Consider the following 25,934-nt stretch of genomic DNA (forward strand, 5'->3'; position numbering starts at 1 on the left):
GCATCACTCTCGCATACAGCATCTCCTTGTGTAAAGTGCGCCGAATGGTTGAACGATGCACAGTGACTCCATCTGCTGCAAGATGATGTTGTAGGTCTTTGGTGCTGGTCTGTGGGTTGACTCTGACTGTTCTCACCATTCGTCGCTTCTGTCTATCCGAAATCTTTCTTGGTCTGCCACTTGAGCCTTAACTTGAACTGAGCCTGTGGTCTTCCATTTCCTCAATATGTTCCTAACTGTGGAAACAGACAGCTTAAATCTCTGGGACAGCTTTCTGTATCCTTCCCCTAAACCATGATGGTGAACAATCTTTGTCTTGGTCATTTGAGAGTTGTTTTGTGACCCCCATGTTGCTACTCTTCAGAGAAAATTAAAGGAGGAGGAAACTTACAATTGACCCCTTAAATACTCTTTCTCATTATAGGATTCACCTGTGTATGTAGGTCAGGGGTCACTGAGCTTACCAAGCCAATTTGAGTTCCAATAATTAGTTCTTAAAGTTTTGGAATCAATAAAATGACAACGGTGACCAAATTCATGCACCTGCTTGATTTTGTTTGAACAATTATTGCACACTTTCTGTAAATCCAATAAACTTCATTTCACTTCTCAAATATCACTGTGTGTGTCTCCTATATGTATAGAAGTGTCCTATATATATATATATATATATATATATATATATATATATATATATATATATATATATATATATATATATACAGCGGAACCTCGGTTTGCGAGCATAATTCGTTCCGGAAACGTGCTCGCAATCCAAAGCACTCGTATATCAAAGCGAATTTCCCCATAAGAAATAATGGAAACTCAGATGATTCGTTCCACAACCCAAAACTATTCATATAAAAATGATTAAATGATTAATACAAAATATAAAGTAAAAATACATAAAACAAATTAACCTGCACTTTACCTTTAAAAAAGAATCATGGCTGGTGTGAGTGAGTTTCTAAACTCATGTGGGATTCCAACCAACGGGATGACATGCGGAAGAGCGTCCCAAAGCAATCGCAGTCTCCCAGCGCTGTAGCAGTTCGCCGTATAAGCACATTTTAAAAGATCACAGACATGCTATAAGCGCCTGCCGTCAATGGGCGATACAAGAAACATTATAAACATCCTGCTGCAATAAATAACAGCGCTGTTGCTGTTTCAAGCTGAAGGCGGCTGGTGTTGTTAAAGTAATGAGACTCAGCTTTGTGTTTTGGGGCGCAAGATGGGGACTCGCACTTCACAGCGCACACACACACACAGTCACAATGCTGTAGTAAACAGTATACGCTCGTACAGATGATGACTATATGAGTGAGGCAAACAGACTCAGACGGAGAATAGGAGACAATTGCCCTCAAGAGAAGAGAGAGAGAGAGACTGCACTGTGAGCGAGCGAGCGAGATAAGGAGAAAAAGACACGCTTTGCGAGCAAGAGAGATAAGGAGAGAGAGAGAGGCGAGTGGGAGCGAGATAAGGAGAAAAGGACGCGCTTTGCGAGCAAGAGAGATAAGGAGAGAGAGAGAGAAGAACCATCAGCTCAGTTGTGATCACATGACACTCAGCCGACAAAGTGTATCCATACTGCTCGTATTGCAAGACATCGCTCATTTATCAAGTCAAAATTTATTAATAAATTTTGCTCGTCTTGCAAAACACTCGTAAACCGAGGTTCCACTGTATATAATATATATGGATAAATAAACTTTCATTGAATACAATAAAATTACTATTTCTTTCCTTTAATGACAATTCAAGAGTCTTTAAGATCAAATATATGAATTTAGCTTTTGGAGGCATAACAATGTCTAGAGAGGACTAGGGTAAGACGACCAAAGTGTAAAACACATTTTTGACTGAAGTGTAAACTTTATCAAACCACAAAGTTGGTGGTAGTTATAGAACACTGTTATTAAGATTTTATAAATTGTATTATATACAATATGTTGTTTTTACCAGTAGACAACATAGTACATCCTACTAGTCACATCTCATTTTAGCCTGAGCATTATTGCACTGACGGATTTATGAACAGTAGGAATGACACCGAAAATATATTAATCAGTAATGGAGAAACTGATGTATCTTCTAATTTGCAGACATTTCCAGCAGTCACTGTTAGTGTAGCCATCACAGGTGTCTTCTCTCCCTCAAGTGAAACACTTTATTATGCTTTATGCCAAATGTATGATCAGCAAATTCTTAATTGTACTCATCTGCTCATAGCTGATAGCTGTAGATAAAATCTCAAATCTGATTACAAAGCCCTTTCAATCAAATATCAGTTCTGCTAGCTCTATAGTCCCACAGCTAATGGCAGTCTTGTGAACACTTTACAATGCATGTGGAAAAAAGTGTGGCCAGAGAGCTCACAATTGTTTAACTCTCAGTGGATGTTAAAACATTGTGAAAAAGTATACCAGGAGTAAGGCTTCAGTTCTTAGCACTGAAAGCAGCGTCTTATTGATTTTATTATGATTTCACAGCTTCAAGTCAATAATTAGAAAAGCAGTCTTAAATTTATTCTTAATAAAAATAGTAAATTGCTGCTTTTATTTTGTTACAGGAAATGGAAAACACCTTGCCTGTGGCCTTGCTGACAAGTCCATTTTATTGTACAATTCTTCTCTCTCAGGGTCTCCATCTGTATATGCAGGTAACATTTTAAAACATTAAATTAATTGTCAGTTTTTTTTTATGATTTGCTTCAATGGAATTGATTTCCATGCAAAACTATTATATTTTAGTCTTAATCATCTTGAGTCAATTGATATTTAAACTAATGATAAATTTGAAATTTGTAAACGAAATCTTTGACAATCTTGTAAACATTTTTTAAAACCATACCGGTAATTGGGAAAGAACCCTGCATGTCTTTAATAAACATCTGACTGTGTTTTGAAAAATAAAGACGTTTTCAGCATTTGATTTTTATGTTTTATTTTCCATATTCTTTATATACTGATGCTAATATAATAGCATGTGTAGGCAAACACACACTGTTCAGGAATCTGCAGTGCTTGCATTTCCCTTTTTAATGTCAAGTTATTATAAAAAATGCTTGGTCAAATATGGATAGCAAAGCCAAAACCAGGTATGCACATTTATGATAATAAAGCAAAAAAATCCTGCATTAATAATATCTTACTTTGAATGTTGGTGGGAATTTGGCAAAGTACTGCATATTTCTAGAGACCTCACAATAATGGCAGTAACTACATACCTGCAATTAGCATCTCTCCATTTCTCTCTCACTTACTGAGTTCGGGATTGCAGAAGTCAGTTTTTCATTTTTAGAATCGTGCCAGAAACCTAGCTGAGGAGCTTTTATTTATTACCATCTTAAGCTCCTGCCATCACACTCAACCATTGATTCTGCTTGTCTAGCTGGATACAACATGTGTAGCTGTTTTAAATTAAATCATAAATAATTTGATTTTTTATGTATTTTTCCAGCTTGATTAAAAAAAAAAAACCAAAACTATTCCTTGTGTGGGTGGCATGGGGGCACAATAGTTAATGTTACTTGCACATAGCTTTAGGTAACTGGTATTGAATCCCAGCCTGAGTACTGCGTGTGCATCTTTTCTCCCTGCTAGAGGTTTCTCCTAATATACCAGTTTTTTTAAGCACCCGAAGAGATATATACAGTATGTTAGATTTAATTGGCAACTGTCAATAAGCCCTGTATGAATTGGTGTAGTTTTGTGCTTTACACAAATGTGCCCCACTATGCACTGGTGTCTTATTTTGAGCTAGATTCATTCTTGTATTCAGTGATTTTTGGATATGATTTGTGTCCTGTCAACCTTACCAGAAAAAAGCAGTTATAAAAAATGGATAGCATCTGGTAATGCATTCAGATTAAATGAAAAAATGTAAAGTATAATTGATTCTGATGTACTCAGCAGGAAAAAGGATCTAGAATATGGATTGATGAATAACATTTATGCATAATTCAACATTAAAAGTCATGTAATGAAACAAGCACATTTGTGTAGCACTTATCTGGTTTGCTGATGTCAGCTTAAATAGACCAATGCCCATTTTTAAATAAATCTTAAGAATTGGCAAGTTGGTTACACATAAGATTGTGGAGATGCAGTAACTCACCAGTTTTCGGCAAGCAGACATGTCCTCACCACTTCTGGTCTTGGTCTGGTGAAATGTCACTGAGGGTGACAGTGCCTCAAATACAATACATTATGAGCAGATGTTAACAACTGAGGCAACATATTTTCAAATACATGGTTACATTTCTCTCTATTATATAAAAAAAATCCTGGGACGAGACAAGACTCTTTTCAAGAGATTTTTTCAAGTCCCACAAGACGAGACTTTTGCCATGAGATTTTTTCAAGTCACGCCCTCCTCTCAACCATATTCAACCACACAGTACTCTCACCTCTCATTTGTGTGAATGCTTTTGACAGACACAGTTCCTGCTCTCTCAGCTGTTATACATTTTAACGTTTTCCTCACTTTAAGTTTCCAATTAAAGAAGACATATTATGTCCAAATCTTATTGAAAATTTTCATCATGAAGATTTATCAACAGAAAAAATGAGTACACAGGCAAGCCTAGCACCAAGAAACGATGAAGTCAAATGAATTAACGGCAAAAACTGTTGATCGGTTACACAGCAAATTGGTTAAATGCGTATCAACAGACTATGCTGAAAAAGTTGGTAGTGATTGTATGGAAGATGAACACATCAACTTACAATATCCCGAACAATATCTACAACTGTTAACACCGTCCGGTCTTCTACCGATCAAATTACTGTAGAAAGAAGGATGTATCCAAGAAAGGTAATGTAGTACATCGTCCGTGAATAATATTAGACAACAAAGGACATCTTGATATGCCATTCGTATTAAAACGTTAACAGTTTCCCGTTAGAATAGCTTTTGCAAAGACTTAACAAAACTCAGCGCCAAACATTCGAAAAAGTCATTTTATTTAATAGAGAGAAAGAAACAAATTTAAATCACAGGCAGTTATATGTTGCTTTGCCACGATTTAAGTCTAAACACAGATTCAAAATTCAGTGTGATATTGACGAAAATTTAATTCAAAAAATTGTTTTTACTGAAGTTTTACAGAAAAAGTGTAAGTTTAAAAAATATTTTTAATTTTAAAGCCAAACAGAACAAAATCGTATTACTCAATGATTTACTCTAACACAACATGAAACAATTTACTTTCAAATTATTATGTTTTACTATTTTTTGATATGATTAATTATTCGATGTAATGTAAAACAGTTCTATTATGCATATGTAACAATTCCCATGAAAATAACAATCTGTTTAAATTGTACATTCGCATCCCCATACACAAGCGACAGAACCACAAAGAGGCTAGCGCATAGCGCAGGCACGGGGGTTGGCGAGCAAAGCGAGCAGGGGGTAAAGCCCCCTAGTATATCAATATAAAGTAAATTTATAAGAAAGGTGTAAAAATATACTAGTTTCAAAGTGCTAATTGCTACAGTACAGCTTCCTCACAGAGGCCATATTAACTAGGTTTATTTCATGCATAAAATCAAGATGTTTCCTTCAGAGTTATCAAATACAATTTATTTTGAGCATGTTTTAATAAAAATATAAAGGCTACTAAAACAAATTAGACATTTAGTTTTAACAACATAACAAAGAAATCATTATAAGTACGTTTAATGGTACAGTTTTGGTTAAAAGGCAAAATGAAGTAGTTAAGAGATATGAGACGTGTGTGGTGAAATAAATCAGAAATGCCATTGAACCTGAATTGTGTAGCTTTGTTAAGAGTACTTAGTATAATGTGTAAATGAGACAGCAGTTGCTGTAATTGCTTTCCACAAAATTTCACATGCTCACGATTCTGTCTAGCAGGTTATGAAAGTGATCTTGGCAAGTCCTGTAAATGAGCCTGGAAATGAAGTAATTGAGCTATTTTACCTGAAAGTACACAGTATATTAAGGTTCAAATTATACAGTAGCTTAAAAAGTGAATTTAACCTTTAAGTGTGAAGTTATTACTTTTCACTGTGGTACAAGCACCCAAAATAATAACACAAGCATTTTCAGTTAATGTTTAGTATGTATTTGGTATAACATGATTAACATAAGTTCAGTTCTTCATTTAGTCAAAATAAACAATACAGTACTATTACTACTGCTACTACACTTCTAGCAAGCAATTGTATAGAGGACTCGATTTTTTCTTTGCTTTAAGCAATGTTATTTTGATGTCAACTAAAGTGTAAGCTGATCTTCCTACATGTGTCAGAAACTGAATAATCCTTTTCTTGTTACTGCTGTTTTTTCCACATTTCATTTCATTTTTATTATTTTAAATGTCTTTGTTTGCCTGTGCATTGATCCATTTCAGAATGTGACTGACTTTGGTATGTGGGCCTAAAACACCCTCTACTGTATACTGTATTTCTGTATGTGAATATCAGTGAGAACCAAAAATACTACAACAATGAGGAGGTAGTATGTTTTTGTTTGTTACAGTATATTATCACGTGGCTGTTGTCTTTATCCAAGGTGGCTTTCAACATATGAGGTATAATTTATTACATTTCTTTTGTTTTTTGATTAGGAGCACAGGCAGGTGACTTGACTTGGTCACATAGAGTCAGTAGCAGGATTTGAACTGTGAGCCTCAGAGTTGGAAGTCCAAAGTGTTAACCACTACACAACACTGCCTGTCTTATGTAAGGGTAAATCAAAAAGTAAAGGCAATCTGAAAATTCATGACTGTAATGGATATAGCTGCCATAATACAACACGCCTGTGATGGCTTATAAGTAGTTCAAACATGCCAAGAGCAGTGCTGTGCCGTTAGTCTAGCTAAAGCCAAGGTCAAATGAACTTGAACGCTCCACTGAAGGACTGGACCATTGTTGAACAACATGCCTTAGTGAGATTTCTTTGAGCAGAGGGAGTTATACCTGCTTTATTTATTTTTTAAATGTTTGAGCCTGACCAATTACAAGTCCAATATGAACACAAATGAAGTTGTTTGTTGCAACATTCATGAAGCTTATTAAAATTCTTTTAGATAAAATAATTTGATAGCTTATTTGTTTTTGCACCCTCTCTTCCATAGCTGACTTGATGTCTTCATCATTAACATACAGTAGCATATCCCATAGAGGTAGCTTTTCAGATTGGGAAACAGGTTGGAATCATGCTGTAAAAGCTTGCTTTAATGGATTTCAAATTATGAAACACTTCTAAAATTTCTTCCAACCCAAATTTATTAGCTTAAGTTTCTACTTTGGAAATTGGTTATGGTGAAGCTTAATTTCAGAAGTAAACATTCTAGACAGCCAACTTGTTTAGACCTTGCTCATATTTACTTAATGGATTATCTTTATATTAGCTTATGCTAATTTTTAAACAACTTAATTTTTTTTATTGAAAATAAGTTTTTACACTTTAAACCAGAAAATCAAGTGAAGAGAATCTTTACTTGTTTATTCAACTTGATTTCTGTATGCTTCCCTCGGCTTCTGTCCAACTCCTGGTTATTTTTTATAATTTCTATTCCCAATACACAATGTTCCTCAAGAGTTCCACAACGTATACCCATTTGTTTTTTTTTTTATGCTTTTTTGGTCTATTTACTACCTGCTGATAAAACTGAAGGCAATGTATACCTTACTACTTAATCTTTTCTACTTAGAAATTCTAAAGTGCAATGCTTCAATGCAGTCAAATTATTATATATTATATATATTATTCTTCAGATTTTTTTATAATATAATATTAGTATAATTTCACAATTAAGGTAATTCTAACAAATCTTGCATTAGGGAAGTTTTGCTTTGTTTTAAACTAATTATTCTGAAAATCATAGTGAAAGCTGCTGATCTGCTTTTCGCCAGGACTGAAATTCGATTCTCCACAAATCCTATAGTCTACAGAATGTAAAATATTTTTGCTTGTTAAATATTACAAAGATCACATAATCTAGTTCCTGAGAATTTTGGCAAATCTGAAAGACTAAGGTTTAGATTCTTAATCTGTCAGAGTGTAAGACCCAGGAGGAAATTCATGATCTACAGTGGTGTGAAAAACTATTTGCCCCCTTCCTGATTTCTTATTCTTTTGCATGTTTGTCACACAAAATGTTTCTGATCATCAAACACATTTAACCATTAGTCAAATATAACACAAGTAAACACAAAATGCAGTTTTTAAATGATGGTTTTTATTATTTAGGGAGAAAAAAAAATCCAAACCTACAAGGCCCTGTGTGAAAAAGTAATTGCCCCCTGAACCTAATAACTGGTTGGGCAACCTTTAGCAGCAATAACTGCAATCAAGCGTTTGTGATAACTTGCAATGAGTCTTTACAGCTCTGGAGGAATTTTGGCCCACTCATCTTTGCAGAATTGTTGTAATTCAGCTTTATTTGAGGGTTTTCTAGCATGAACCACCTTTTTAAGGTCATGCCATAGCATCTCAATTGGATTCAGGTTAGGACTTTGACTAGGCCACACCAAAGTCTTCATTTTGTTTTTCTTTAGCCAATCAGAGGTGGATTTGCTGGTGTGTTTTGGGTCATTGTCCTGTTGCAGCACCCAAGATCGCTTCAGCTTGAGTTGACGAACAGATGGCCGGACATTCTCCTTCAGGATTTTTTGGTAGACAGTAGAATTCATGGTTCCATCTTTCACAGCAAGCCTTCCAGGTCCTGAAGCAGCAAAACAACCCCAGACCATCACACTACCACCACCATATTTTACTGTTGGTATGATGTTCTTTTTCTGAAATGCTGTGTTCCTTTTATGCCAGATGTAACGGGACATTTGCCTTCCAAAAAGTTCAACTTTTGTCTCATCAGTCCACAAGGTATTTTCCCAAAAGTCTTGGCAATCATTGAGATGTTTCTTAGCAAAATTGAGATGAGCCCTAATGTTCTTTTTGCTTAACAGTGGTTTGCGTCTTGGAAATCTGCCATGCAGGCCGTTTTGCCCAGTCTCTTTCTTATGGTGGAGTTGTGAACACTGACCTTAATTGAGGCAAGTGAGGCCTGCAGTTCTTTAGACGTTGTCCTGGGGTCTTTTGTGACCTCTCGGATGAGTCGTCTCTGCGCTCTTGGGGTAATTTTGGTCAGCCGGCCACTCCTGGGAAGGTTCACCACTGTTCCATCTTTTGCCATTTGTGGATAATGGCTCTCACTGTGGTTCGCTGGAGTCCCAAAGCTTTAGAAATGGCTTTATAACCTTTACCAGACTGATAGATCTCAATTACTTCTGTTCTCATTTGTTCCTGAATTTCTTTGGATCTTGGCATGATGTCTAGCTTTTGAGGTGCTTTTGGTCTACTTCTCTGTGTCAGGCAGCTCCTATTTAAGTGATTTCTTGATTGAAACAGGTGTGGCAGTAATCAGGCCTGGGGGTGGCTACGGAAATTGAACTCAGGTGTGATACACCACAGTTAGGTTATTTTTAACAAGGGGGCAATTACTTTTTCACACAGGGCCTTGTAGGTTTGGATTTTTTTTCTCCCTAAATAAAAAACATCATTTAAAAACTGCATTTTGTGTTTACTTGTGTTATATTTGACTAATGGTTAAATGTGTTTGATGATCAGAAACATTTTGTGTGACAAACATGCAAAAGAATAAGAAATCAGGAAGGGGGCAAATAGTTTTTCACACCACTGTATATATGCTACAGTTATAATAAGTTACATGTTACTAACATTGTAAAGATCAAGGGCCTCGTGTATTAAACTTGCTTATGCTTGAATACTTACATAAGCCATTTGTTACATAAAAGTCGGGATTTATAAAACATGAACTTGCCATTGAAATTGGCTTAAAGTTATGGAAAGATTTAAATATCCGTAAGTCTTTTTAGGTGTTTGCGTTTTACTGATTCCAGGTGGCAGGATAATGAAGTGAACAGAAAATCTAATTTCATTGCTTATTTCAATGACGCGCCAGTTACATTCTGATGTCTGTCCATCCATCCATCCATCCATCCATTCATCCATTTTCTAAAGCCTTGTTCTAAACCTATAATGAAACAGTGATTGTATGACTTCTGCATGGTGATCTCTGTAATATTGGCTCCGATTCATCATGCAACACCAAAAGTATCTAGGATGTCTTAATGAGCTTGCAGTCATCATTATGAAAAGAGAGAGGAAGGAGAGAGAGGTTGGGAGCATACGCTGATTACAGAGAGTTGCTGCTCCCACCACATAGTGAACCACCCAGACTGAGACTGGGTGACACCTCAGTATCACACTGAACATTGTGCGTTTTTTTACAATCTCTGGAGTCCCAATCCTGCCTCTAACCCCTAAATTTTCCCTGCAAGTTGGACGACTTGCTTGCATGGCTGGTTGCAGATTAACGTCATACCCAGGGCAGAGCAATTGCACGTTCAAGGCCTTGCTCAGGGGCCAAATGGGATTTGAACTGGAAACTTTCTGATTGCTGGCACATATTCCTAGCCTCAGAGCCACCTCTCCACTCCATTATGAAAAGGACACAACATATTTAAATGATGGAAAATGTGTTTTTAATTGTAGTAAAATAAGCACTTTCTTATTTTAAGAAATTAGTGAATGTGTGCAAGCGTAACATTCGGGTATGGCTTATTTAACAGAATTGCAAATTGAAGGATTTTCTGTTACTTATTTGTGTATTCAAAAAGAGACATACCCCTTTCGGGGTATAAGTGACATGTGATGGAGTTTCGCTTAGATTGCCATGCTGCTGTTTGTACAGGCAGGCATAAGCTGTAGCCACATGCACTACGTTTTAATCACTCATGCTGATTGCTGATGATTTGCTTTGCCAATAGGAGTATCTTTTTAAAATTAGGAAAATTTTGTAGACAAAATATTCAAGTTAAAAAAACCGCTGTCAAGCTAAATCTGAAACAGTGAATTAACCTGTCATTGAAATTGCACAAAGGATTTCTCTTATCTGTTTTAAGGATTGGTGGAGTGCAAGTGAGAGTTGCTGTGGACAGAACAGATTATAGTATTTGTTGATCCTTCCATCTTCCAAGCCCACTTACCCAGGGCAGGGATTAGCCTGAGCCAATCCTAGCATGTAATTGGCCCATGCAGAAACAAGCCCTGGATGGTGCCAGCCAATTACAAGGTGAACACACACACAGACATATACAGGTACCGGTCATAAAATTAGAATATCATGACAAAGTTGATTTATTTCAGTAATTCCATTCAAAAAGTGAAACTTGTATATTAGACTCATTCATTACACACAGACTGATGTATTTCAAATGTTTATTTCTTTTAATTTTGATGATTATAAATGACAACTAATGAAAGTCCCAAATTCAGTATCTCGGAAAATTAGAATATTGTGAGAAGGTTCAATATTTGAAGACACCTGATGCCACACTCTAATCAGCTAATTAACTCAAAACACCTGCAAAAGCCTTGAAATGGTCTCTCAGTCTAGTTCTGTAGGCTACACAATCATGGGGAAGACTGCTGACTTGACAGTTGTCCAAAAGATGACCATTGACACCTTGCACAAGGAGGGCAAGACACAAAAGGTCATTGCTAAAGAGGCTGGCTGTTCACAGAGCTCTGTGTCCAAGCACATTAATAAAGAGGTGAAGGAAAGACAAGATGTGGTAGAAAAAAGTCTACATGCAATAGGGATAACCGCACCCTGGAGAGGATTGTGAAACAAAACCCATTCAAAACTGTGGGGGAGATTCACAAAGAGTGGACTGCAGCTGGAGTCAGTGCTTCAAGAACCACCACACACAGACGTAGGCAAGACATGAGTTTCAGCTGTCGCATTCCTTGTGTCAAGACACTCTTGAACGAGAGACAGTGTCAGAGGCGTCTCGCCTGGGCTAAAGAAAAAACTGCTGCTGAGTGGTCCAAAGTTATGTTCTCTGATGACAGTAAATTTTGCATTTCCTTTGGAAATCAAGGTCCCAGAGTCTGGAGAAAGAGAGGAGAGGCACAGAATCCACGTTGCTTGAGGTCCAGGGCAAAGTTTCCACAATCAGTGATGGTTTGGGTTGCCATGTCATGTGCTGGTGTTGGTCCATTGTGTTTTCTGAGGTCCAAGGTCAATGCAGCCATCTACCAGGAAGTTTTAGAGCACTTCATGCTTCCTGCTGCTGACGAACTTTATGGAGATGCAGATTTCATTTTCCAACAGGACCTGGCACCTGCACAAAGTGCCAAAACTACCAGTACCTGGTTTAAGGACCATGGTATCCCTGTTCTTGATTGGCCAGCAAACTTGCCTGACCTTAACCCCATAGAAAATCTATGGGGTATTGTGAAGAGGAAGATGCAATACGCCAGACCCAACAATTCAGAAGAGCTTAAGGCCACTATCAGAGCAACATGGGCTCTCATAACACCTGAGCAGTGCCACAGACTGATCGACTCCATGCCACGCCACATTGCTGCAGTAATCCAGGCCAAAGGAGCCCCAACTAAATATTGAGTGCTGTACATGCTCATACTTTTCATGTTCATACCTTTCAGCTGGCCAACATTTCTAAAAATCCTTTTTTTGCATTGGTCTTAATTGATACTCTAATTTTCCAAGAAACTGAATTTGGGACTTTCATTAGTTGTCAGTTATAATCATCAAAATTAAAAGAAATAAACATTTGAAATACATCAGCCTGTGTGTAATGAATTAATCTAATATACAAGTTTCACTTTTTGAATGGAATTACTGAAATAAATCAACTTTGTCATGATATTCTAATTTTATGACCGGCACCTGTACAACAGGGGACAATTTAGTATTACCAATTCACCGAACTTGCATGTTGTTGGACTAGGGGGAAGCCAAAGTAAACTCCACACAGGAAGTACCCATGGCACAATCCCAAGAATCCTTATTACAATATAAAAATCCTAATATATTGATCAAAATATTTACAGTGACTGTGGCCTTAAAAATTGTGGAAAAAATATCCTTTATTTAAGAATTTAGAAACATAGTGCATCCGTTTGATAGAGGAACAGGCGTCTCTCTGTAAAATTCAGAATTAACTGAAGTTTTGTTTCCTCTTTTCTCCCATGGTTTTAAAATAAACATTTCAATTAGGAACATGGCCAAATTTATATGGTGGTCATGAATATTCAAAAAGGGCATTTTTTCAGTCAAACGTGGTTACTGGTGGAAGGTGGTGTGGAGTGGCTAAAAGTGCATGCACTAGCACATAGTGTTAAGTTGATATGGGGTTTATAAAAAGACTTAGTGTGGGACATGTCATACGTATGGTTTTATAAATCTGATTTTTTTTGTATGTGCACTATTTTTACCTTTCTAGTGTAAGCAAAATGTTACTATAGAATCTAAGCAAGGTTTTATACATGAGAAACCTGGGGATAATATTAACAATTAAATTATTACTAGCCAACCCGTGGCGTAGCATACGCCGCATTATTTATTGATGAGTGAACACTTCCTGAAAGACACAGTTGTCCAAATGGGGAGAGTTTGAGGATACAACTGTCAGTGAATGAAAAGATGGAACTCTGGAGAGAGCAACATACAATTGTCCGTGAGTGAAAACAGGTTTTGGCAGATACAGGCATATTTTTTTGAAAGTTTGTCCTTGTGCCTTATTAATAGTCATTGCAAACGCCAATCTAACAGGAAATTGTCTGCGTGTAAAAGTAAAAGGCAAATTAGAATCTGATGGAGTCAGGGAAATCCTAGGAATAAGGACAGTTTGTGAGGTAGCAGATGTGATAGTCTTACACTCCAGTACATTGCGGTGGGTGCTGGTAACAGAAAGTCTAGTGCCATTACAGAGACCTTTTGCTGGCATGAGGTTCCTGAGAAGCATGATTACTAAACCAATTTTAAATTTTGAGTTTATGTGGAGGCATGCCAGTGGGAGTAAGACTATTAAGAAATTCTTTGGGGAATGCAAGTTGATCTGCAGAATCGTCTGTGACGATGGAGTCAATGCTGGTAAATGTTACTTCGTCGTTAGGGATAAGTTTCAGCACCTGTTCATTAAGAGGTTGTGAGTCTTCATTGGTGATGCTTAATATAGCTCGCGTACTGAGTTGTTCCAGAGTGACAGTTGAGAAGTCGATGTCGCCATATAATTGCCTCGAGAGCAATGTTGGAAGCCTGCGAAGGGTGAGAGTTGGCGGCCGTGGCCTTGTCGTACGTTCCCCATGACTTGGGAGGGGGATTAGAGTGGCCGTTCGTGGCTCTTTCGTGCGTAACCCATGGGCAGGGCTTTGTTAGAGTTGGCGGGCGGGGCTCTGTGAGTTGTCGGTCGTGGCTCTCTGTCTTGCATGCGGTGAAAAGTCAACGTGGCTCAGAGGTGCATGTGGACTTTTGCACAGACGAAAGCGACTGAGGCTGTGTTTGGTGAGTTGTTGCGTGCGGGCACATGAGCAGGCAGTGCACATGCCTCGAGAGTGACACTGGACGCGGGAGGACGGTTACAGCTGGCGTGCGTGGCTCTGTCGTGCGTATCCCATGATGCGGTAGGAGGGTTAGAGTTGGCAGGCGGGGCTCTGTCGAGTGTATCCCATGGTCTTAGAGTTGGCGGGCGGGGCTCTGTGAGTTGGTGGGCATGGCTCTCTGTCTTGCGTGCCCTTAGTGAATTATATATATATAGATGTTTAATATAAATATTTCTTTTACAACTAATTTGACCAGTATAAAACATGTCACAATAGCAAACTAAACAGCAAGACTATAAGGGAAATGGGCATACTGGTTGCCTTTATTTTCATAAAATTAATGCTGGTTGAATCAGCTCCCAAGTTACTACCAAGTTAAGTGTTGAGGAGTCAGGGGCCTCACCTCTGGTTTTTCCCAAAAAACAACATTTCAGATGTGCATAGCAAACTGTGACAATTTTAATTATTATTTGCTTTTCTGAGAATGTACTGTAGTTTGCAATTGACACTTTTTATTGCAGAGTTGGTAAATAGTGAGGACCATGTACAAGATGACATTTACCATCTAATGTCCACAGGTTATCATAGCATCTTCCGAGTGTCATACTTATTATGGGGTGTTTCCGGTGTTTTGACATTTTTTCACATTCTAGCATTGTCCTTTGGTTTCTTGTGCATTTGTACTGTCATAAAGTTACACACTTATTTATGTCACACATTATGGTATTTTACTTGTTCAAAAGTCATGCCTTTTGACAGTTATTCCCTGATGCTTGTCTTTGGTTCACATTTTGATCCCAGCTTTCATGTGACGTTTGCAGAAATTACATTTTATTTTTCCTGGATGCCCTCTGATTCTGATCCTGTTAATAAACACAATCTGCTCTTTCAAGTGCCTGTGAGCAAGTGCAGTGGCTCCCTCATGCCAAGAATTGTTTCCTTAGGTAAAGGGCAGAGGTTTTCAAAAAGCAGGTTGGAAGATCTTTAATATGGGAGGTCATTGCAAAATTAGCAAAAAGATTGTTCTACTTAATAATTTTTTTTTTACATTTTAGAACTGGGGAGTTTGAAGTACATTCTAAAAGGAATGGATGAATTTAACATATTGAAAGCAAAAGAAAACAAACAAAGCATTAGGGTACCATGCACATGCTTGTAAAGCCCATTAAAAATAAACTGAAAAATGAAATACACTGGTGGTGGTCTTTTATATTTCATTAAACCTATTTTAACATTGAAAAATAAGCTAGTTCTAAACAGGCAAGAATTTTGTGACAGATAAAAGCAAGGACAATATTAAGTACTGTTGTATGTACTGTGTGTTATATAAATATTCAAGTACACTTAGAAGTATTGTTAATTTTTTTCAAGTTTTATTAGAACTATTTAATGTAAGACATGCTCATATTTTTACTTTTTAAATCATTATTATGAAAAGCAACTTTTCACTTGTGCTGAATTTTTAATAAAGAATGCGTGGTGATATGTGTATTAAATCTGTAACTTGTAGTGTTCTTAAAATCTCTCTTTGAAGATGCGTTTTAGATTTCTCAGAGTATACAGTTTGTACTAATTAGAAACTTAATTTAATTGCTGCCTTATACACAAGATGGCAGCAAAGGAACAAGATACATATTTGCTAGTAATAGTACACTTACTGCTGCCTTTTAATTTTCCATATGTTCACAAATTTTTCTCTACATTATCATTATTAGGAAAAATGGCACATTAGTAGGTGTCTTTGAAGTATAATTTGCAAAGTTAAGGGCTGAAACAACCTTTGAAAATGCTGGAAAAACCTTCAACACAATTTCATGCAGAAAGAGTGAGATTTAAATCATAGTAAGGTAACCCAGTGATTTAAATCATAGTAAGGTAACCCAGTGATTTGATCAAGGGACTCAGTGTTTAAAATATTGCCAATCTATGTTTACATCTCTTTTATTTCTTCAGAATAACTACTTCTTACTTTAAGTTAGTTTTAGCTCCAATTCTGCTCATGTTCCACAGGCCCCTTTAAGATTAAAGGTGGTGGTCTGTTTTGAACTCAGATAATGTACAACTTTCTTAAAGTATTGTCTATAGACAGCCTTATCTTGCACTGCACTTCACATGCCAGCTTTTTGTTATTTGCAGCCTGTGAGTGATGTGGGTTTGAAATGTACCTGTTTAGGTTCATTTGACATGTATGTCACTTTTACTGCTGCAGAGGGACACTTCCATAATATATATAGGACTACTGAAAATAAAAGAGCAAGTTTCAAAAATGTATTTCAAACAAACTGTATAAGACAGAAACACACTGGATTGAGGAATGTTCAAAGTTTGGTCTTATGGTTCTTGAGGTCGCATACACTCATGTGTAGCGCGACAAACATCAAAACAATAGACCAGTTCTTGCCACACAAGTCAACTGGTTCCTAGTTACTGAATTCACATCTTCCTCAATTTGACATTGCAGTTCTTGAGGATTAGAGAGCATAGGTGCAACCTTCCAATCCTCCAATCCAGTGGTCCCCAACCTTTAGTGCTTCTCTACTAGAATCAAATTTTTCCAGGGACCTGTGGGGTTTAGGTTGGGGTTGGGTTTATTTTGATTTTTAGGGGCAGGTTCGTAGGGAAGTTTTATACACAATTTACATTATATTTCTATTATTATTAAGTTATAATATCGTAATAGAAATTATACAGCTTACTATAATACAGAATCAGTGGGAGCCCTGAACTTGTTTTCCTGCAACCAGAAGATCCCATCTAGGGACGATGGATGGAAGAAAGTAACACACGAAGTGTGTTGCTTATGTTCAGTCTACTCCGTAATCTCGTTTTGGTTGCTGTCACTGCAGAAGACGCTGCCTCACAAAGATAGGATGTTGGAAGTGGAAGCAGCTTCAATAGTTTCTTTCGTGTTAATTTTAATCTTCTTCTGCCTACAAGTTATGCTGACGAGAATTTTCACTCTTTCAGGGTGTGAATGATGCTCAAATCCAATGGCTGAAGCACTGCTATGCAATTGGGCGGGAGGAATTCAACGCAAACATTATCTGAATATGGAAGTATGTTGTGGGCAGCACAGTTATCAATCAGAAGCCGAATAATCCTTTTCTTCTTCTTCATATTGTGAAGTTTCTGAACTATTTTGGGATCCCCCCACCCAACGGGAACGTCACACTGACATGCATCCTGAAGTGTGATTGCAACATCTGTGTAAGATTGTTTGTCCATTGCCGGGGCAGGGAAACAGCAGGCTCACAGCGTGTTGTCCAGTTGGCAGAGGTCCCAAGAGAGTTTAAAAAACACATATTTTCTTGAATGATTGCTGCATTAATAGGAATGTTTATTGAAGGAGCATCCCTGAACCACATAAAAATGGCATTTTCGCCGTCTTCAAATGCAGCAGTTCGCATACATTTGCAACCCGGGATTTTTCTTCTTTTTTGCATATAACAAAGACATATGAATTGCATTTGTCATTCCAACAGATTGCACGTCACAAACATTAACACTGTTACCGTTTTTTCATTTCAGTAGAAGGGTGACAATGAGTTAAATTCCGATGGATGTTTTTCAAATGTTGACGAGCAATAAGCAAAGGGTATCACTGAAAACCACAGAAAACAGAAACAGCAAAAAAAACAGTAGGAGGAAAGTTCGAAGAAAGAACATTTTTTTATAATATTTCTGTTAGGGAATCGTTATGCAAATGTGCACAACTGAGCTGCGACCACTGAACTAACTGCTCTGTGGATGATTCATTCAAGCATTTCAAGGTCACTTCGTTGTAATGAAATTATCTGCTGCTGAATGTACTTTGTAGTAACACGATTTCTATAGACTCATGTCATATGGGGAAACTGTCAGTAACATAAAAATAGTTCGTTGTAATACTCTCTCACCTCAGTCTCTCTCCTCTCTCTGCGCCGCTGCAAAGCCCCACCTGCCTAGCGTTCTGAAGAGTGTCATTTTTGCTGTAGCCCTTCAATGAGTGAGTCTCGCAGCCCGGCTGTCGTGTGGCGGCCGTGGACCAGGGGTTGGGTACCCCGCTCCAATCCATCGTCCTGGAATGGTGTTGTTCAGGTAACGCCAGACCTTCATGCAAGATGGTGCCCCGCCTCATTTCCACTTGGAGGTACTGCATTACATGAAAGACAACATTCCAGGATGATGGACTGGAAGAGTTGGACAACAAGATCTTGCTCACCGTCTATGGCCTCCCAGGTCTCCAGACCTTACCCTCTGCAATGGGGTACATTAAAGAAAGAGTCTTTGTTCCACCTATGCACACTAATCTTCAAGATTTGTGACATCGAACTGAGGAAGCTGTAAATTCAGTAACTAGGGACAAGTTGACTCATGTGTGGCAAGAAATGGTCTATTGTTTTGATGTGTGTCATGTTACACATGGTGCTCATGTTGAATGCATGCAACCTCAAGGACCATAGGACCAAACTTTGAACTTTCCTCTATCCAGTGATGTGTGGAATGTGTTTCTGTCTTATACAGTTTGTTTGAAATATATTTTTGAAATCTGCTCTTTCATTTTGAGGAGCCCAGTATGTACAGTGTCCTTAATAGGTATAGACACCAAGGTCCAAGCATTTGGTATTTGTAATGAAATAATTAATCCATCCATCCATCCATCCACCCCCATCCATCCATCCATCCATCCATCCATTATCCAACCTGCTATATCCTAATTACAGGGTCACAGGGGTCTGCTGCAGCCAATCCCAGCCAACACAGGTTGCAAGGCAGGAAACAAACCCCGGGCAGGGCACCAGCCCACCTCAGAAAGATGAATATGTAAAAGAAAAACAGTGTCTTTTTCCTGGGCATTTCTGAAAACACATTTTTATCATTTTTAGTAGCACTTGCTATATTTAATATTTCCAGTTTAGGTAAGCATAAAGCCTGGTATAAATGAATTCAAAATAAACCTGCATAAAATGTGATATTTGGTTGCAAAACCTTTACACAAAATAATGCTGTCAGACAGATGGGAAATATGAGTTCTCTACCTGGAACTTGCATGTGAGACCTCATTGAAATGAGGCAGAGTAAATGAAATCACATATAGTTTTAAAAGTGTTTTTATCAAGCTGAGTATCTGAAAGTTATGTAGTCTTGGTTCAGTGAAAAAAAACTCACATGAATTTTAAATTTTTTTTGTTTCATCTTGATATTTAGTTACAAATACAGAAACATTAAGGTCACACATTTCAAAATATGGATTCTCTTTCTCTGTTAAGGTCACAATGGAGCACTTTGTTCAGTTGCATGGAGTCATAACAATCAGTTACTGCTTTCTGCATCTGAAGATCGAACTTATAGAATTTGGCAAGTCAACAGAAGTGAACCAACTCTTGTAATGGTAAGTCCTTATTTTAAGTTATAATATAAAAAATATATTTTAGTACAATGAACTAATTTTGTCAATACATCAGACTGCTGTAGCTAGTTCATCATGGGACACATTCAAACAGACTTATTCATTACTGGGCTGTTTTAAAGTTCCTAATTACCTTAACATGAACAGTTCTGGACCACAGAAAACCCCTTGGAATGGAGTACATGCAGTGTTCAGTCATGATTTGAATTCAGTATTCTGAAATTTTAATGAGACAGTATTGAGTACTGAGCAACTATTCATTTCTGAGGTGATTTAATTGTTACATTTAATTGAATAGACAAAATGTAGAAACAGCAATAAAGACAATTCTATAAATATTTTATAGATAGTGAAAGACCAGCTCTGATTATCTGCATGTCTATTGGCAACATACAGATACTTTGGGTCCTTGCCATGAAGCATACGCAAGTTAAATAGATTAAGAATTCAGAAATCTTTGCAGACTATAATAGAGTATGATTCACTCACACCATCATACATTCAAATCCATACCTTCTTTTACTTTACTGGTTCTTACTTTTCATGTCCACTCTGCAACTCAATCATAAGTCATAGCCATTCCTGCATTTTTGTTATATTCTCCCCTGCCCTCACCAGTTATCTATTATTTCTTTTATAAAGCAGACTTTTACTAATCACACATCTGCATACTAAAATTTACAGTATTGACCCAATCCTCTACCAGGCTTTTTATTAAAAGGTTTCTACAGTTATGGATCATAGAACCAAAGAGGCAAGTGCCAGACACATAAAAAATGAAATCCCTAGTGAATGAGATTTCACCAAGGTCAAGATACGGTGGATTCAGAAGGTTTTCGGACCCCTTCACTTTCTAAACATTTTGTATTTTAGATTTCATTTTAAATTGATATATTTCCTATTTTTAACACATTTGCAAACCTTTCAGTAATTCCATTTCACTTCATCGTTATTGAATGCCAAAAATGGCAGATTTATCCATTTACAATTTAATATACAGCACACTTAAGTATGCAGAATGTGAAGGGGTCTGAGTATTTTGTAAATCCACTGTATATTTGATTAACTGCCATTTCAAAATCCTGACACTTCTTGGTGGCTGAGTGCTGTACTATTATAAGCATAGAAAATTGATCATTTTATTTGTGGATTGAAAAGCAATGCAGTAAATTCAAGTAGGTTTTCAGTAAAATGTAAAAAAACAAATAAACCCAACCCATTTTTTTTTAAATAAATGGCTTTGCAATGTAGTTTGATTTTTTTGTTCATTAAACATAAATCAAGCAATAACATTTTTCATGCGATTTTATTTAAAAAGCAATGTTCCTGAAATGCAGTGTGAGATATGATAATCACTGGACAGTTTTTGGCAAACTCATATTCAGTAATGAATGGTGAAGAAATGCATTGTTTTGATTAGCGACTCAAAATTTGCTTGATGTATGTGAACAGGAGAGTTCACCACACAATGGACGAGCATCTCTTCTAGGATTGCTTTCTGCTGTGCCTTTGATCCTGCTGCCCACAACCCTGTAGTGAAATAACTGCATTTGGAAAACTAGAAAAACAAGAGATTGACAAAACACACTAACTTGCATTTCCTGGAGTTTAAAGAATAAGCAAAGTATATGTTATCTTTCTTTTGATTTTAAAATGCTAATTTGTGTTTGAATGTTAGCTTAAAGTCCTTCATGCATCCAATAAGAAAAAGATGTTCAGATATGTTGATTTATACATGTTGCTGATTGAATGCTGTTTCTGTTGTTATCATTTATTTGGCTGATACCTTTATCTAAGGCAATTTACAGGATCAGGACATTTGTTTATTTAGTTTTTTTTTCTTTTAACATATTGAGCATAAGCAGATTAAATGACTTGTTTGGAGTCACAAAGTAAGTTAGAGCTGTGGCTTGAAACAATTACAAGTTCTCCATTATGGTTTATGGCAGCAATTTTGTAGTTTAAACTTCCTTTACTTGCAACATGGCTGTAATTAGTTAAAATGTCACTAGCACTAGTTATAGTGCAGACAAATTTACAAGTTGTTTGCATTTTGACATACTGTAAAAGAGGAGTTTCTAATCTGCAAATCGGCCTTTCAAGGTCTACACTAATTTCTTTGTCGTGGTGAAAAAGGAGTTGAGCCATAAGACCAAGCTCTCAATTTACCGGTTGTTCTATGTTCCTACCCTCACCTATGGTCATGAGCTATGGGTAGTGACCGAAAGAACGAAATCGCAAATACTGTACAAGTGACTGAAATGAGTTTCCTCCGCATGGTGTCTGGGTTTTCCCTTAAAGATAGGGTTAGAAGCTCAGTCATCCGGGATGGGCTCAGATTTGAGCTGCTGCTCCTCCGCATCGAGAGGAGTCAGATGAGGTGGCTCGGGCATCTGATCAGGATGCCTCCTGGACACCTCCCTAGTGAGGTGTTCTGGGCATGTCCAACCGGGAGGATGCCCCGGGGAAGACCCAGAACATGCTGGAGGGACTATGTCTCCCGGATGGCCTTGGAAAACCTCGGGATTCCCCTGGAAGAGCTAGAAGAAGTGGCCGGGGAGAGGGAAGTCTGGGCATCTCTGCTTAACCTGCTGCCCCCGCGACCTGATCTCGGATAAGTGGAAAAGGATGGATGGATGGATGTTCAGTATAATGGTTTGTCTTAACAATTCTTTCAATCACATCATCATCAAGAAATAACTTGAAATAAGTAAATATAAGCTGAACAACAAAATCAAAACGAGGTGGTGCTGGTTTATTTGAAGAAGGGTCAACAAAAACCCTAATGTAAGCATCACTTTTGGATTCATCAGAATCACTTTCAGTTTCACTGTCCTTTTCCATTTTACTGCCTGAAGACAGATTTACTTTGTCATCATTGCTCATGAGAGGCTCCTCATCATCACTGCTCTTAACATTGTCAAGAGCGTGCAACACCTGGGCTGCTGAAAAATGTTTCTTACGAGACACCATTATGTGGCTAGAAGGTGAGTCTACACTGTTGCCCGGGTTATGCTTGGGCTTGAGACGTTTACGTAAGACAAGCCTATAACGTTTCCCAAGTAACGCTTGGGACTAATGCTGCTAGCACTTTTACAGCCTGAGTAATCCTTGGGTCTTACACTAGACACGTCTATACAGTTGCCTGAGTGACATTTGAGACTAACACTTTTAGCACTATTTTCACAGCCCGAGTGATGCTTGGGTCTAATGCCAAGGAGGTTATACAACTGCTGTCTTTTCAGTATGAGACCAGCTATGCCTTACTTGAAGTAATTGTGCCTGTTTCTGTCAGATTTATAGCTAGTCAGCTTGATCAGTAACACAAATTTTGTTTCTATTTTTCAGGTTTCTGCCTTGCTCTCTGCATTTCTTTGCATTCTTTGCTTTAGATAGTGTCACAAGTCTACCTAGAAGGACTGTTTTATTTCATGTGTCTTGTGATCTGTTCATATACAGTACTCACGGCTAGTTAAGTGTATATTGACTTTATGTGTTCAACATGAGAAAGATGAACTCTGCATATAATTTGTTGTGGTAGGGCCTTAGGGTGACGCTATTCTCTTTTGCACTCTTTACTAGGTAAACCTTAAATGAATGCCCCAAACTTCATGCACTTTCCTCACTGTTGGGTACTGCAGTTCAGCACTTTTGTTTTCCTTTTATATCTATAACCCTACGCAACTAGATAGAGTACCGGAACATGCAAGAGAAGAGTTGCACGTTTATTCATGTGTTATAATATTTGAATCTTTAAATAGTTCAAGTAGTGCCATAAACAAAAACAAATAGAATGTGGCTCTGCAAACCATACAGTCTGATAGTGCTAGATGTGCATTTTGAGGTGACGCATACATTTATTGATACACTAAACTGTTTTTGATTAGGTCATCATTTTGTCTTCTGCCTTCTTCAACATTATTTACTGTGTTGTCTTCTTCAGCATCATCTGATCAGCTGTCTTCTTAGCTACCTCATCATTTGACTTTTATACAACTCTTTTCCTTAGAGGTTTGTGTTTCATTCAACATTCCTTCCTGGAGGGGGAAGGAGTTTCTTAAATCAGTGTTTCAGACATGTCTTCAGAGAACTACAGTAAATCACCCTTGTAATACCAGTTACAAGTAGATTAAAGCAAAGCCTCCTACCTCTTTCCAGTCCAGTTATTGTCTTGTTAATAGCCTTCCATCTCAGCCAACCTATAATCTCTTAGGCTAGCTGACGAGTTTGTTTTTTTCATATTCTATCATTACTAGTTTAACCTGTATTAAGTTCTAAATTTTTTTTTCTTAATTTCACATTTTTATCATAAAATTGTTTCGCCATCCTTATGACAGGTTGGTACATCAACCCTATAAATCATAATTTTTCTATCACATTGCAGGAAGTTTATTTACCAAAGAAAATCATAGCAGTCTGTGTACATAGCATCAAGAGCTCCAAATGACCTGGTTTCCATGTCTTGTGCTATATGGTCTGACATTATTCCCATGTAAATGATGTATGGGTTATTTCCTGTATAAATCATTGGTTGTTACGTTAAAAAATGTCAGTTAAATATATCATATAGGAGACACACACAGTGATATTTGAGAAGTGAAATGAAGCTTATTGAATTTACAGAAAGTGTGCAATAATTGTTCAAACAAAATCAGGCAGGTGCATAAATTTGGGCACCGTTGTCATTTTATTGATTCCAAAACTTTTAGAACTAATTATTGGAACTCAAATTGGCTTGTTAAGCTCAGTGACCCCTGACCTACATACACAGGTGAATCCTATAATGAGAAAGAGTATTTAAGGGGGTCAATTGTAAGTTTCCCTCCTCCTTTAATTTTCTCTGAAGAGTAGCAACATGGGAGTCACAAAACAACTCTCAAATGACCTGAAGACAAAGATTGTTCACCATCATGGTTTAGGGGAAGGATACAGAAAGCTGTCCCAGAGATTTAAGCTGTCTGTTTCCACAGTTAGGAACATATTGAGGAAATGGAAGACCACAGGCTCAGTTCAAGTTAAGGCTCGAAGTGGCAGACCAAGAAGATTTCGGATAGACAGAAGCGACGAATGGTGAGAACAGTCAGAGTCAACCCATAGACCAGCACCAAAGACCTACAACATCATCTTGCAGCAGATGGAGTTACTGTGCATCGTTCAACCATTCGGAGCACTTTACACAAGGAGATGCTGTATGCGAGAGTGATGCAGAGGAAGCCTTTTCTCCGCCCACAGCACAAACAGAGCTGCTTGAGGTATACTCAAGCACATTTGGACAAGCCAGCTTCATTTTGGAATAAGGTTCTGTGGACTGATGAAACTAAAATTGAGTTATTTGGGCATAACAAGGGGCATTATGCATGGAGGAAAAAGAACACGGCATTCCAAGAAAAACACCTTCTACCTACAGTAAAATATGGTGGTGGTTCCATCATGCTGTGGGGCTGTGTGGCCAGTGCAGGGACTGGGAATCTTGTCAAAGTTGAGGGACGCATGGATTCCACTCAGTATCAGCAGATTCTGGAGACCAATGTCCAGGAATCAGTGACAAAGCTGAAGCTGCACCAGGGCTGGATCTTTCAACAAGACAACGACCCGAAACACCGCTCAAAATCCACTAAGGCCTTCATGCAGAGGAACAAGTACAACGTTCTGGAATGGCCATCTCAGTCCCCAGACCTGAATATAATTGAAAATCTGTGGTGTGAGTTAAAGAGAGCTGTCCATGCTCGGAAGCCATCAAACCTGAATGAACTAGAAATATTTTGTAAAGAGGAATGGTCCAAAATACCTTCAACCACAATCCAGACTCTCATTGGAACCTACAGGAAGCGTTTAAAGGCTGTAATGTCTGCAAAAGTAGAAAAATATTTCTACTAAATATTGATTTCATTTCTTTTTTGTGGTGCCCAAATTTATGCACCTGCCTGATTTTGTTTGAACAATTATTGCACACTTTCTGTAAATCCAATAAACTTCATTTCACTTCTCAAATATCACTGTGTGTGTCTCCTATATGATATATTTAACTGACATTTTTTATCATAACAACCAATGATTTATACAGGAAAATAATGACTATTAACAAGGTTGCCCAAACTTTTGCATTCCACTGTATCTTGCTTCCTGATTGGCG

The 25,934-nt window shown here is 37.6% G+C and overlaps 1 protein-coding gene across 4 annotated transcripts in view; it reads left to right on the forward strand.

The window, feature by feature from the left end:
* wdr27 (WD repeat domain 27) overlaps positions 1–25,934 on the forward strand; it is a 332,022-nt gene that overhangs the window by 82,155 nt on the left and 223,933 nt on the right. For all 4 annotated transcript variants that reach the window (XM_039738896.1, XM_039738897.1, XM_039738898.1 and 1 more), the window contains exons 17-18: positions 2,576–2,665; positions 19,662–19,783. In XM_039738896.1, the coding sequence (XP_039594830.1) occupies positions 2,576–2,665; positions 19,662–19,783 (212 nt within the window). The remainder of the gene's footprint in view (positions 1–2,575; positions 2,666–19,661; positions 19,784–25,934) is intronic.

Source organism: Polypterus senegalus, chromosome 16, assembly GCF_016835505.1.
Source record: "Polypterus senegalus isolate Bchr_013 chromosome 16, ASM1683550v1, whole genome shotgun sequence".
In the NCBI taxonomy this organism is placed as follows: domain Eukaryota; kingdom Metazoa; phylum Chordata; class Cladistia; order Polypteriformes; family Polypteridae; genus Polypterus; species Polypterus senegalus.